This window comes from Cylas formicarius, unplaced genomic scaffold, assembly GCF_029955315.1.
Source record: "Cylas formicarius isolate icCylForm1 unplaced genomic scaffold, icCylForm1.1 PGA_scaffold_12__32_contigs__length_19106922, whole genome shotgun sequence".
Classification (NCBI taxonomy): Eukaryota; Metazoa; Arthropoda; class Insecta; order Coleoptera; family Brentidae; genus Cylas; species Cylas formicarius.
In genome coordinates this window covers 15782778-15798201 of record NW_026844225.1, presented here as the reverse complement: position 1 = coordinate 15798201, position 15424 = coordinate 15782778, and the positions used below count along the sequence as shown (strand labels likewise).

General features: G+C 34.3%; 2 protein-coding genes across 2 annotated transcripts; both read right to left on the bottom strand.

Annotated features, from left to right (window-relative positions):
• Positions 1-7695: 7695 nt before the first annotated feature.
• Positions 7696-8827, bottom strand: LOC132695690 (COMM domain-containing protein 4). The gene is made up of 5 exons (XM_060660106.1): positions 8542-8827; positions 8351-8488; positions 8258-8297; positions 7985-8188; positions 7696-7929 (listed from the first exon to the last, which is right to left on the bottom strand). Exons 1-5 carry the CDS (start codon positions 8542-8544, stop codon positions 7751-7753), a joined length of 564 nt encoding a protein of 187 aa, XP_060516089.1. The 5' UTR covers positions 8545-8827; the 3' UTR covers positions 7696-7750.
• Positions 8828-8934: 107 nt separating this feature from the next.
• Positions 8935-15273, bottom strand: LOC132695689 (uncharacterized). Its single transcript, XM_060660105.1, has 5 exons — positions 15227-15273; positions 14491-14641; positions 12530-12835; positions 9588-10003; positions 8935-9532 (listed from the first exon to the last, which is right to left on the bottom strand). Exons 1-5 carry the CDS (start codon positions 15249-15251, stop codon positions 9096-9098), a joined length of 1335 nt encoding a protein of 444 aa, XP_060516088.1. The 5' UTR covers positions 15252-15273; the 3' UTR covers positions 8935-9095.
• Positions 15274-15424: the final 151 nt, after the last annotated feature.

The window sequence follows — 15424 nt, the reverse complement described above, 5'->3', positions numbered from 1 at the left end:
CCTTTCATTGTCGGTCAAAAACATGTCTTCAGGGTGATGTTGCATAAAAACAAGTTTTATTCTAGTATTTATTTAATCATACCCGTATTACAAAATAATCAATTGTATATAAAATCAGCGGTAAGATTTGCCCAAAAAATCAACAATACTTGCACAATGCAACAAAAAATATCACGACACACAAAAATATATTTTTAATACCATACGAAAAATATTTAACAAGTTACACATTGAATTTAAGAATAAACCATTTTATAAACTCACGCAGTCGCTAATAAATAATAAAATAACTTGGTCCATTTCTTAGCACGCTGGGTATAGTCTCTGCCTATTATTGTTATACTTTCTTTAAAACTCATTCCATTTGTTTTTATAATTAATAATCCTTAAATGTTATAGTATTTAAAACAAAAAATATTTTTGACCAATATATAGTCCATAATAAAACCACAAATTGCATTGTATCGTTTTGTAACCTGTTAGATTTAACAATTTGCAAAAATATTTTCACAACAGACACTGAAATCCATAGTGCACAGTATAATTGTTGGGGAATGTTATGTTGTAATTGCTGTTGTTAGAAATAAATCATTATCATTATTATTAATTTAAAAATATATACAAACGTTTAACAAAACAATTTTTCTAAATATTACTTTAGTCTACTTGGTATTGACCTAAGCAAAAGGTCTAAGCACTTGGAACCCGACATTTTTTTAACCCAGCATCCCTCAATTAGATGGGGCTACTGTTTTACACCTTCCGAAAGAATTAAATGATACTTTAAATGGAGTGTCATTTTCAGAATAGTATTTTCCTATCGGTGTTATATACTCGCGAAGCCATTTTTGTAATCGCTGGGATTTCATAAGCGTACTTAACATGCGTCTTATCTATTTAGCAATATTTGAAGTCAATTGTGGACAAAACTTTCCAAATTGGGTTTCATTACCAGGTCGAATGACGCAAATCATTACGTTTCCTTCTTGTTTTAATGGGATTTGATACTAATACTAGTTTTTTTCTCAGAAGTCAAATTAACCAAATCACATAGGTAATTTGCTAGCGTTAAGTAAAGAATTATAAAGTATTGTCGCTTTTCTTATCAATAACGTTATTAAGAAGTGGATGTAACATAATATTAGGTGCATTAAGCATCAAATTAGTTGATGTTGAGCCAACATTTCACCAAATCAGAGTCGTAAATAAAGTTTTTGGATCCATACGGTATACGGGATTACTCGGAAGCACAAAACTTAACTTAACTTAAACGAAAGAAAGAATAAAGAGTGAGACCGACATGTTCCGCTCATCGAAACCTGAACACGACTACAATCGTAAATCAAAGAAAATTAAATATTAAAAACGTTCAAACTTCTCGGAGCGCGCGTTCTAAATTTAAAATGAATGTAAAGTAGATAATTCGAATTTGAGAAATTTGAGCCATTCTTTTCGCAGAGCAAAGAAATTTAATTTAATAGTGTCGACACATGTGCTTGTCGTTTTGAGCTTTGAAACGTTATTTCCATATTTCCGAGACCGTCTTTGTCTGGATCTCGAGGTAGGGGGAATGCTGCGTTGACTTCTAGCACCGTTAAATTCGTAGCGCCATTTTCATTTTTTAAAAATATTTTTGTCGAATTTTTTTATATATATGTTGATGGAACATAACCACTCAGAGTTCTTTTACTCAATTATAGTCTGTTTATTTTATGACTAATTTATAACAATGATAGTTTTTTTATTAAGTTATAGTTTAATTTAAGTGCAGAGTAATAAACACTGTAATAGTTTTTACAAAACTTCTGGATTCCTCCTGCTTCAGTTTTTGTTAAGTCGAACTTGTTAACGTTTCGCCAATCATTCTGTTGGCTTCTTCAGAGTTTGACTGAAACTGGCTCGCATTTTAGGTTGCTTAGAGATTTCTATAGACTCTCCGATTTTTCGATTACATGCAAGAATTTTAGTTTTAAATAACATTTTATGTGCGGTTTCGTGATTGTATTCTTCAACTGCTGATGAGTTTATGTGTTTGAGTTTTAAGGGTCTTTCATGTTCTTTGAGCCTATTCCTGAAACTCTCACCATCATTTTAGACATATTAAAATCCGATAATCTGGAACCAAACCTCCTCACCTTAATTGAAAACTGCTTGTCTGGAACATATTTTTGAACAAACGCCGGGAACAGTTATGGGTTCTCCACTATCACCACTCATCGCGAATATATTTATGGAAGCCTTTGAGAAGAAAGCTCTCGACATCTTCGACATTTAAACTCTATACACTCTAACAGACGTTTTACCATTGAATTAGGAACTAATAACAACCTCCCATTCTTAGATATTCTTATCAATAGAAAATCAGACCTAACATTGGGTCATATCACCATCCGGGCCAAAAATCATCGGTTATCAACTCTCTTGTTTACAGAGCTGTAAAACTAACTCAGCTCGAGTCACTGAACCCAGAATTAAAACCCCTTACTTCTCTTCTCTCTAATAATTTCCACATTAAAGATATTAAGCGTTCCATCACAAAATACACTTCACCACAACCTTCCAATAGCACACTTGTCACTGTTGTCCTTCCTTCAATTCAAATTCATTGGAGAGACCGGAGGAAAAATCTCAACTAGGCTCAAAGAACATGAAAGAACCTTAAGACTAAGAGCAATAAACTCATCACTAGTTACCGAACTCAAATTTTATTGGATAAAACCAAAATTTTTGCATGTAATTAATTAATTAATATGGGAACCAGTCTTCCGAGACGGTGTTTATGCCCCTCATTTAGCTCCGCCACCCTCAAACTATATATAAGCAGGTATTACAGAGTAAAATGCGAGCCAGTTTCAATCAAGCTCTGAAGAAGCCAACAGGATGATTGGCTTGTGCATTTTTTATTCATAATTTTGATCGAGCGAAACTATTTTATTCTAAGTTATTAAGTTAAGTTAAGTTATTATTTGTTATTTTAAAAAATTGATTCTTTTTTTTTGGTGGAAATATCAAACTAAAATCTACAATTTGAGAACTTTGCTCTAGTATTTTGCCCCACATACGAGGGGGTATCCAAAAAAAACCGGAATCATTTTTTATAAACTATATATTGTTTTGAAAATCACAGAACGACCTTATCCCCTTCAAAATACTCTCCATTAAAACTAATACATTTGCCCCAGCGGCGCTTCCACTGTTCGAAACATTATTTATATTCATCTTTGGCTATAGCCGACAGCTCATCCTTCGTTTTTTTCTTGACCTCTTCAATGTTGTCAAATCGCTGTCCTTTCATGTCCCTTTTCATACGTGGAAATAAGAAGAAGTCACACGGAGCGAGATCAGGCGAGTAAGGTGCATGGGGCAGAGGAACCATGCCATTTTTAGCCAAAAACTGCTTAACAGAAATGGCTGTGTGTGCAGGTGCATTATCGTGGTGAAAGAACCAGTCCCCTGTCCGCCACAAATCGGGTCTTTTTTGTCGAATACTGTTGCGCAATCTTCGTAAAACTTCCAGATAAAAAGCTTGATTAACGGTCTCACCTGGTGGAACGAACTCTGCATGAACTACGCCGTTGATGTCGAAACAGCAAATCAGAATATTTTTGATATTTGACTTGACCTGACGACATTTTTTTAGAAGGGGAGACAGTGACGTCTTCCATTGGCTGGACTGTTGCTTCGTTTCTCGATCGTAACCATAGCACCATAACTCGTCACCAGTAATGATCTTTGAAAGAAAATCTGGATCCGTTTCAAGCTGTTGATTCAAAGCACGACATGTTTCAACTCGATGTTCTTTTTGCATGTCAGTCAGAACACGAGGAACAAACTTGGCAGCAACTCTTTTCATTCCCAAATCTTAGGTTAAAATTCGCTGATCCGCGCTCCAAGACAACCCACTAATCTTTGATAATTGTTCAATTGTTTGTCGACGGTCTGTGAGCACAAACTCTCAAACCTTTTCAATATTTTCGTCGATTCGAGCAGTTGATGGACGTCCAGAACGAGGTCGGTCATCAATTGACTCGTCGCCATTTTTGAAGCGAACAAACCACTGGTACACTTGAGTTTTTCCCATCACATCGTCTTTATAAGCTGTTTTTAATATTGAAACAGTTTCAGTAGCACTTTTACCGAGCAGAAAACAAAATTGCACAGCTGCACGTTGTTCTTTTAAATTTGCCATCGAAAAAAACGAAATAACAAAAAAACAGCGTTAACAAAAAATGGCACTGCAAGTGAACAAAACAAGTTAAATTTAAAACGAAGGTGGCGTTGAACTCGTAATAAGTTGTATCCCCAACCTAGCGGCAGAAAGGTGTACTATACAAGCTCTGCGCGCGGCAATTCAATTCCGGTTTTTTATGGGTACCCCCTTGTACATTTTTGTATAAACTTCACATACTTTTGTGTGCAACTATTATTTATATTTTTGATTATGTTCTTCTATGACAAATTAGAAAATATGAAACATTTTGATTTGTTTGAAAATCTCAACAAAAGATTTTTTCATGATTTGTTTTTTTGATAAATTGATTCTCTTAAAGCATCAAACCAAATGTACTCGTTTACATATCCGGATAACAATCTGATTAATTTTTAGCAAAGCACGGGTAAATCAAATAAACCCGCCGGATCTGTTTATTACCCCCCTTTATTTTTCACCATTGTTTGCGATGCCGAGTTTTAATAAGCGTAAGCCCAAAATTTATGTAACATATTGACAGGACGCAAGTGTTTTTGACTCAATCATTAATAAAAGATACATTAATTCCTATTATCCAAACTAATAAATAGGACGAGGCAATGGCTTTAACTACTAAATCAGGAGTGGGATATGAGCGCCCCTTCGGGATAAAGGAGGATGTTAGTCCCTTATTATATGCCTTGGTTGTGTCCCAGCTGACGCAAACGTATTATAACTTCGAAAAAACAGGCTAATATATATCACGGAGCAGAATGTGTCCACATATCTGTATTTTCGTAAAATAAAAGTCCGCAGCGTTGAATTTATGATGACAGGCCACTGTCGGATGAAATGTGGACTGCGATCACCAACAAAATCGAACGTATAAATAAGAAAAAGGACCCCCTACTTTTAAAATATATTATTGGCATCTTTTTCGTGTTATATAAATCCGAGAAATATGGACCGCGTATATACGAGGATGTCCGAAACAAAAAAAAAAACGACAGCGAGGATAAGTTAAATTCCGCTCTAATTGCCGAATGAGAATTATCAGTGACCATGCCGCATGAAAGAAAAATCCCAATTATCCGGGAGACGAAATTTGGATCCTTAATGACGGGAAAAAATGTCCCAGCTCATCGGATTACGTCATTCAGATGAGGTTCAACCGTTGGGGGGATTGGAAACGTCTAATCGAAAAAGAACGAAAATTTGCCTGGCTCGCTCTGTCTCCCTTTCTCTCTCTATCTCTTTCTTTTTTCTCTCTCTCTCTCTCTCTCTCTCTCTCTCTCTCTCTCTCTCTCTTTCTCTGCCTACAGAATGTTTGTTGGAGAAATCTAGAGAACGGGATTCCCACAAAATCTGCATTGAGTTTTTTTACAAAATACAAATATTTGAAGGGCATTTTTTTAGAAGGAGTAAATTCCCATAAATACGCATACAAGTAGTATTTACTTTTAATAATTTAAATATATCATTTAAAATTTGTCCATGACGTCATGCGGATTAATTTCTTTTTGTTTATAACTTCCATAAACTTAATAAACGTTCCGTTTGCAAAGTTGGTTCGCATATTATAATTAAAGCGATTAAAGGATTAATTACCAAGTGGCAATATTAATATAAATGTAGTATTGTTTAAAAATAATTTTAAAAAAGCAAGTATGTGTTAGGATTTGGTTATGAACCGCTGATATATCCCCAATATACTCTCTCGAGTTATCCATTTACAGTTACACCTATTAAACTCTTCATAATTTACTTTCTTACATGATGCTAAAGACGCAAATAAGATGAAAATAATGAAAAAATGATTATTGCTCGCTAATTTTGCAATATTATAAATATTATGTAAATTAATTATGAAATCATTAATTTTTGATTGGATAATAATAAAATTACAAATTTTTAACATAAGTCTACAAAATAAACAATCCATTGTGATTTTCTTAAAAGTGTGGTCTCCTTAAAAGTGAGTAAACAGAACGACTAAACAATTTTTTCAATGTGTTATAAAATCATGTATTACTTATTATGTGACTTATTATGTAATAAAAGAAAACCGTTTAATAATATTACAATTACAAATTTACAAACATAGGTTTACAAAATATATAGGCGAATATGATTTTTTTAAAAGTGTTTCAAAGGATAAAATTACTTTACATTGTTTTTATTTAAAAAAGTACTTATGTATTATTTATTATGTGAATTATTATGTAATAAAAAATTATAGGCTTAACAATAGTAAAATTACTAATTTACAACATAAGTTTACAAAATACATGAGTCAATGTCACTTTCCTAATAGTGTGTCAGAAAGGAAATTCTTTTACAATGTATTATTTATTATGTGCTAGTATGTAACATAAGGCAATGCTTGCTAAAGTGAGGTTGAATATATATTTTTTTATATATATAATTCAAGTCCGTTACCTGACGTTTCCAGGTTTTCCAGGTTAATAGGAATCCTGTAAGAATAAATCGACGAACTTCGAGAAAACATCATTCTTCTGTGGTATTATTGTAATGGGTGTTGAAGCAATTGAAGCAATACGTGTCAACACATGTGCATCGCATGTCGGCGTCATTAGAATCGCATTACAGACCGATTTAGGTTTATCCAACACGAGATCGACACGCGACTTTGACGATAGGCCGTATATACCCACCTCCTTTAACCCCGGTATTTGGCAAATCCCTTTACATTCCGCTTTCCCCCCACAGGATATACATAATATATAAAACACGGTTTTGATATCGGGCTTTCTAAGGTTTTAAAATTGTGATTGAGAATTTATAGCGGCAGATTATGTTCGGTTCGCTTCGCGGTCAGGGGTACATATTAAATTACGTCGAGATTTAGATACTGTTTTATCAGCCACTAAATCTCCTATAAAATTTGCGGCAAGTGTTCTTGGCTTCCTACTGTTCCCGAAACGAATTTCGAGAACCTTCCAATCGAATTTTTCACCCAAGAGGGACGGAATAAAACGTATACACTTTTTTACATTTTGCTATACGTCTATAAATTCTTGTTTAGACGTAATAATTTTACGATAAAAGATAAATGGAGCCGCTCGGGTTTGCGGATTGGTTTTCATCGCAGTATACCCCCCTTTCTGACGATAGTTCGCATAAATTAAAAAAAAATACTTCTCGTATTCAAGTAGAACATAATTTTTATAGAAAAATGTACTTTCACTCCAAGGAAGTAATATGCAGTCAGTGCAATAAAAATGGAATTAAATATTGATTCTAAACGTTTGAGATTGTTTAGGGTGGTATTAAATAGCAGTGCTGGAAAACCAAAATGTCACAATGAAGTTAAATGTCTTACTTCTTTTTATTCTGAAAATACTTCTTTTATTTGCCAAGCTAGCATGTAAAAACTTAATACTGATTGTGTTTACTATAAGTCGGTAAGCAATACCACAATTACAATGTGCAAATTACAAACTTGGTAACACTTTTTGGTTATAACAATATAATAATAAGTCAAGTTACTTATAAATTGATTTATTTCTCTAAATATTAACAAAATAACTAGATTAAATGTCACATATAGTCATTCAGATCAGCCATAGTCTTCCTAACACTTTTCAAGTCGGCTAATAATGCATCTACTGTGCCAGGCGCTAGTGCTATAGTCCTAGTATTTCCAGCATTTGTCAAGTCCACTTTAACGCAATTCAAATCCATGTCGGCGTTAGCTGCGAATTGCTCCAAAGCGTTCACTAAAAAAAATAAGCCCTTAAATCAATTTTTGACCGGATTTTCTTCCAATAAAACCTTTTAAAGATTGTGTCTTAAACGTTTCGGCTAAATTTGCGTTCTGATCTTCAAATACCCTTTTAATAGAAGTGCTATGTTCTCGAGGTAAACCAAGTTGCTGAAGTTCCGACTGCAAAGCGCTACTATCACAATTAAAACGAGTTGCCGACGATATTATATAAGTTAAACACGCTATACAAGCTTTTAAATCGATATCGGAATCTACAAAACAAGTAAATTAATACGGGAGCCGCGTCAATACGCTGTCCCAGCGCATGCACCATTTCCTACCAAGCTTAGAGTCAATAAACAATTTATTGAGTTTCTCGACCTAAAAGGAAACAATAAATTAATACCAACGCGCTAATCTCTTATAAAACTTACGTCAAAGGGTGGGTGTACTATACCTTTCACTGCCATTTGCCCTAAGAGCTTTAATTTAACCGAAGACAGTCTGGAAAGGGTGTTTATTTCAGCAAGAACCCAATCCGGACAATCGGCATCGCCACAAAACCGAAACCTCTAAAACAGTCAATTTTAAACCACCACCACAGATTTTGAATATAAAAACTCACCATGTTTACGTATTATTTGTCCCACGACAACCTAACCTAAAATTCACACTACCATGGCAGTGTTGTCTATGTTTTCGACGTTTCAAACAACCAAACGCTACAAACCGCGCCCTCTAATGAAATATTTTCTAACCGATATTTTTGAACACGTTAGGTCAGTATTCTGAAGCCTTAGGTCTTTATTTTGGAATCATTAAAATGTAGAATGCAGAAGAGGCCTAGAAAACTTTTTGCAGGTCACGTGGTGTGGTAACTGTGTTGCCAGTTCCCAATAGAGGACGCGATCAACACAAAAATTACAATTGATTGTTAGCAAATCCTTTTTGTTGTGAAAACTGGTATTATGCTAAAATTCCGAAAAATCATATGGTATCACGAATGTAATAACACAGGTGTTTCACAATTTTTATTCACAAAAATATAGAAAGTATCTTACTTAAAATACCTATATGCTTAATAGAAAATTATTAATAATTTATGACTTAACTATACAATAAAAATCACTAGGAAACCGGCAAAATATCAAGTTGGGAGAACTATAATTAGTTTGTTGTTTAATCTTCTCGGCCTATAAATACAGTGGGCTGACCTTTGTACAACCTTAGACTGGTATTTTTTCCTAAAGTCTTGATCAATTCCCCGTCATCATCCGGTTCTTCGCTCTGCGATTTTTGAGGACTTTGTTCCGATTTTCCGTGGTACTTGGCAATTTCCGCTCTATACTTGTCGTAAGCCGCTCTTCCTGGCTGATAATGCTTGTTACCAGCACCTTCTGCCTGCTGATAGCTTACTAATTTAGCTTCAGGCAGATATTTAGGCCCACCCCTAAAATGTTGCTGGTACTGCTCTTCGGAAGCTTTCACCGGCACCTGCTGATATTCATAATAGCCAGGTTGGACGTTTTGGTACCTATCTTGCTCAGTTGGTTGGTAGGATTGATATCGCACCTCTTGGAGGTATTCTGGTTGTACCGGTGTGAATTTGGGAACAGCTATAAAGCAATTGGTTAGCATTAATTGTCTATATACCGAAAACCAAACTAATACCGGATCTTAAATCCTGATACGGAACGATTTGGGATTGGTAGATTTGATCTTCAACAACTTCCTGAACTTCTGGAGCTCTAGCTTGGTATTTAACAGGAGCCGCTTGTTCGTAGGTTTCAGCTCGTTTCTGCTGCTGATACTCCTGCAACTTAATGTAATAGTTCACCTCATCCTCGTTAGATGCTTGGACTGGTTTGGGCAATTCTTTAACGGCAGGTCTTTGTTGAATCTTCTGTGCTATGTAAATGGCCGATTTGGAAGGGGAATTTTGTTGTTTAATTAAATCGGCAGCCCTTTGTTGTTCGTAAAGGGCGTTCTGATGAGCAATGAGGGCGTTTTGATAGGCTAATATGTTTCCCTTAGCCAAATGCCCGGAAGGCTTCTTCGGTGGTTCGGGAAGCTGAATTTCAGGAGTACTGTTACGAAACAAACCACAATTAAATCATGGACTAAATTGTCTGCGGTTACGTTTGATTTTAAAGTCTGATTTTATGCTACGAATTGGTGCGCAACCAAACGTGAACGACTAAGTCCTATTGAGGAGTCCGTATGACGCCGTTATTTAACTTCTTAAATTTCTTCGTGTGTCTTTTTCTATAAAAATTTGCCGGATGAAAGTTTTCAGAGGCAGTTACTTAATCGCTCAAATGTGTAACTTAAAACTTTTTTCCTTGTAGCGGGCGCATGAAAGTAAAAGTGAACGGGCGGTGGAGTTTTTAAAAATACCCGATTTGCTTCACTTCAGATATTATTGTGCTTAACTATGCGGTTTGATAATACCCACTCGACATTGTAAATAAACAAATCGTGCTACGTTGCGAATTTATTCAAGTTCACCGTAGATTGTGAAACCGATTCTTTTAATACCGTTAAATGACTTAGGTTACATTACACCTACCAACCTCTCTATTTACCGAATTTTTAGTTTAAATTTAGCAAATAATCTGAAAAATGACTATATATTTTCGAATTTAACTCTGCTAACTCCTTTAGTTATCACGTAAGAAAATTCAATTTAAGGTTCTTTGTTAAATTGGGTATTTTGTTTACATTGTTTTTACTCATCTTCTTCTCAAATTCTATGATGAAAAATTTTAGCTCTACCTTTTCAGTATTTTGTTTATAATTTGTCATTATTAAGCAATTAAAGAACAAAAATCATTAAAATCAAAAATAATCTTATTTTCGTACAAATAAAAAATACATAACTAATAAACTAAAAATAAATCAAAGATATTTTAAAATTGCAAGGAACATGGAACACTTTCCGAAATTATTTTGATTACTGTCTTCGATGGCTTTGCATTTGGTGCACTATTGTTTATTTATGAGAAATTGAAAAAAAAATTAAACAAACAACGGTCATTGATTGAAAAACACTCTCTTTAAACAATAACCTATAAAAATGAATACACGTAATTCCTGTGGGACACACGAGGTAAGTAAAAAGCAAGAGGTCCATTTTGAATCTCAATATTATTACTATGAATACAATGAATTAATTACCGTAGACACCCGTTGCATAAATTTTTGGATTTTTTTTTAGGTTTTCTTCCAAATTGTGCCTTTTTTTGGTGTTTTCCGCCAAAGAAATGCGATTTCAAATTTTTCGCAACCTTTAAATCACTACTCGTATTATAACATCATTATTTATGCTCTGTTACCGAAATAGCAAAGCGTGAAAATGATTATATTAATTAATGCATTTTGGAACGCAATACGTTCAATATTGAGTACGTTTTATATGTTCTAATAACCACGACTTTGGTACAAAACGGCCTGGTCCGCGTTTTTACGCATTACTACACGTGTACGGACTTTTACGGAAAAAATGTGACCCCTTATACCCCCGCCCCACCTTAAGTCGTCGTAAAATAAGGAAAGTCTGTGAAAACGCTATTGGGAATACGAATAATTAAATCCAAAGTGAAATCCTCACGAATTTACGCGAAAATCGTAAAAAAAGAAGAAAATAAAACGAATCTCCATCTTTCGCTAAATGATAAACACTTAATTTCGTCAATCGACCATCAGGCGTTTTACTGATATGGCGATGAGCATATACGGTGTGAAATTCTTTAGCTTTCTTCTTAATGACGCGTCCACAACGAAATGTTAATCGAACAATGACCAGAATGGCTTCAAAAACGCAAGTTTTGAAAAATAATCGCAAATTTGAAAATAATTACGAACGAGAGTGAAAGGACGCAGGGGATTCATAAAAACGGATTCAACCTTGCGAGGTAGCCAACAAACTGTAAAGATCTACCAATCAGTGCATAAATATCAAAGTGACCATCAATTTCAAATTCAAATAAATTGCAAAATGGCACAGCGCAATTTTCTTCCAAAGTGCAATTAGTCCTAGTTTTATTAACTGTCGTCAAAGTCGGTTCGTTGATATACAATGCGCGTAGCGTCCATAATTTAATGCGTGAGAAGTTGTTTGCTTCGATAAAAAAAAATGCGCTTTCAAGAATGTCATGAATCTTACATAAAATTAATTTTAAAATGCATAGCTGTCGGAATAATATTACTAAATACGATAAAAAACAGTAAGCCGGTGCGCTTAAAAGATTTTAATGTCATCTACGTGACTATGGAAAGTCTGGGGTCCATTCGAAATGTTTTTTGCAATTAAAATTATAACACACATAACATTAAAAGCAGCACGACTTGGCGTAGAAAAACTGTCACAATGAAAAGTGAAATCTGGTGATCTACGGGGGCAAATTTAATATTAAAGCTTATACTGTTATGTCACTTAATTAAATTAGGAACAATAGCGGCGGCAATAAAACTTTTCCCGTTAAGATTTTGACAAGCCTATATATACGAGCCGAAAGAAAAACCAAAATCCTTGGCTAACGAGGTCTAAAAAATTTTATTTATTGTTCTCTTAATTATCTCGGATTTCGCAACTCGCCAATTACTATACTTACTGTTGCGACTGGGATTGCGATGCGTACTGATAGGGTGATTGCTTTGAAATTGTATCTCGGGTGTCGGCAGTACTCGAAGGTTGTTGATATCGTACGTAAATTTTCGGGTTGTACACGGTTTTAGTTGTTGGTGTTACCTCTTTAAGGTATTGCTCTACTATGGGCTGTTGTTTGGGTTGAAGTCTTACGCGGCTGAAACGGCTTTTAGATATTTGTTCGTAATTCGTTGGTAAATATTCGGATTCAACTTGATAGTCTGCTTGAGGTTCGAAATACTGTATAGAAGCTTGCAGTTTGTCATCTTGCCTGCAAACAGCAAAATGAAGAGAAATTCATGGTCCTGCCGAATGATCGAATTTCCGGGATAATCATACAAGGTGATTTGGAAAGATCGGCCAAACAATTATTGGCAGATTCTTTAACTTCATATACTTTATAATTCTCCTGCTTTTTCAGATATTTGCTGAAACTATTAGGTTATACTTTTCATGTTGATTTTTTAAATAAAAACAGCATATTACCAGAAAAAAAGGGGTTTCTTGTATCCTATTACCCCATATTTTCTCTTTGTATGGCTATGATCTTGTATAAAGTTCTTAGTTTGCATACTTTTTTCCCTCGTGTATAATTGTAGTTTTTCAAATATTGTACATTAAATAATAAATTAAAAAATCATTTTTCAATTAGTAGAAGGGGGCGCATATGTAGTAACGAAGAAGGGAGGACGAGTGGAACATTTATTTTTAATTTGAATAATTATTATCAAACTTCTTATTTGCTAACGGTAATTTTTAACTTTTAATTGATTAAATAATGTACAATATCTCAAAAAGGACGAAAAAAAATATGCAAAACAATAGGTTTATTAAACCAAATGAGAACATAGCATACACCAAGAAGATTTGGGCAAGTAATAAAGTAAAAGACACACACATAAAATGTGTAAACTTACAGAACAATTATACGTGCCAAAGTTTTAACAAAATATATAAAATCTGAAATATTTATTTTAACAATGTCCAATATTTTCATACAAAGAATCGGTAATTAACAAATTGACCCATCTTTCCGTCTCACCCCGTATACGTATTCAAATTAATAACTTTTGAATAAAACTTAGTACAAATCTACCGGGCAAACTTTTTGTTGACAGAATGAGGGTGAAACATTAAAATAACGGGATTCGAAGCTTAAACTTGACTAAGTCGCCCCACATAATTTTTCAAAGGGCTTTCTAATCCTCATCCATTGCCACTTGGTTTCTAAAATTCTCGCAATTCGTTTATAAGCTACGAGACCTTAAAACCCCATTGATGTCTATATTTATTAATATGTCTCCGCCACTGGTGCTCGTTTATTTAGAAATTACTTAGGCAAATTAAATCGTTTGGGCAACAAGAATGAAAATGCACAAAATGGATAATATAAAACAGGGTAAGTATAACGAACATTTAGATAATCCGTTACGTATTATTTCCCTGGTTGCAAAATCGTACAATATATCAAAATAACAAAAATATTCAAATTGAAAGTAAACGGAATAATTTTAACGGTATAAATCGTAATTTAATTTTGCAACATCTCGGGTAGCAGGTAAGCGTTGAATGACCCACATGTGCGATTTTATTGTCGCCCGAACCCACGCAGTAAATTGCATTGTTGTTTATTAAAAGCGAAATTTAACTGACATTTAATACAATCGAAACGACCCTTTCTCGTATTATACGGCCGTTCTAAATATTACCGGTAGCACCAATGATGCGAATACCAATACGCTCTCGACGGACTCAAAAATGGTGCGCTACTGACCCATATATTGCGCCACCGCTGAAAAGTAAATAGATTGGAGGCACACGCTATGGGTAATTACTATAATCAAGCTCCTATAGAGACCAAGGTAGTATAATGCCACCAAATACGAGTATGGAGAGAATTTTTTTTATTGCTCAATGGGCACTCACCTTGATACCTTATATACTGGCGATTGCCTTTCCTGTCTGTAACTTTCCTGTTCTTCTTGCACATCCGTATTATACCGAGACGGTCCTGGAATGTAACGCCTACCATCCTCTGATTGAGAATGACACTGCGCTGACAATAATGTCAGATAAACTACAGCAGAAAAAACGATTCTCATAATAAATTAATAATAATGTGTGACCTTAATTATTTTAAATTGAAATTACGTTAATCTTCATTTTTTTCAAACCAAATAACCGTATCTCTAAAGTCTCTGAAGAGTTTAAATTTCAATATCAAATTATTTTCCATCTGCAATTTGAAAAAAGAATTCCCAAGAAAACGTACACATACAATCAAGTTGATTTTCAGATATTTTTTTTTATAAATTTATATTAAGTCAAATTATTTTGTCGATGTACTTTCAAAAGCTGGTAGATAGGATTCGCAGAGACTCAGAGATCACATTCCCACTCTATTCTTAAATTATAATTTCATTGGTGACAGAAATTTAAATTTAATTTATATAGAAATTTTTTTTCCTAAGATTATATAATAAACACTTGTTCGTTGCCTTTAAATTAAATTTTTAATGTTTTTGAGTACTCAAGTCCGATTTTTACGCAAAAACATTAGATTTCATCTGGCACTTTCAACCCTTATCCCAAAGTCATCGCACCTCATCACAACACATCTATCTAGCACACGTTGGTTTCCGTTCATATGCGTAAAAATTACCTAAACAGTACGAAATGTATATCATCCTGCAACTACAGCTAAATGGATTTGAGAGACAAACTGAAAAATGTTACTGCGTTCGATGTATATATAGCTTCTTTGAAAGAGAAAGGGTTCTACAAGCAGTTTCATTCATATACTATTCGTACGGTACATCTCGAAGCCCACTGCACTGTTACAAACTCGCGATTTTGTTGC

Bases quoted from the DNA above. Each gene is read 5' to 3' on its own strand.
- LOC132695690 (XM_060660106.1), bottom strand. The intron at 8,298-8,350 runs GTAAGTTTTATA...GTTTCCTTTTAG, and splicing joins TAGTACACCCACCCTTTGAC to GTCGAGAAACTCAATAAATT. The intron at 7,930-7,984 runs GTTTTATTGGAA...TATTTTTTTTAG, and splicing joins TAAGACACAATCTTTAAAAG to TGAACGCTTTGGAGCAATTC.
- LOC132695689 (XM_060660105.1), bottom strand. From the start codon at position 15,251: ATGATATACATTTCGTACTGTTTAG. The intron at 14,642-15,226 runs GTAATTTTTACG...TTTCTGCTGTAG, and splicing joins ATACATTTCGTACTGTTTAG to TTTATCTGACATTATTGTCA. The intron at 9,533-9,587 runs GTATTAGTTTGG...ATTGCTTTATAG, and splicing joins GTATCAGGATTTAAGATCCG to CTGTTCCCAAATTCACACCG.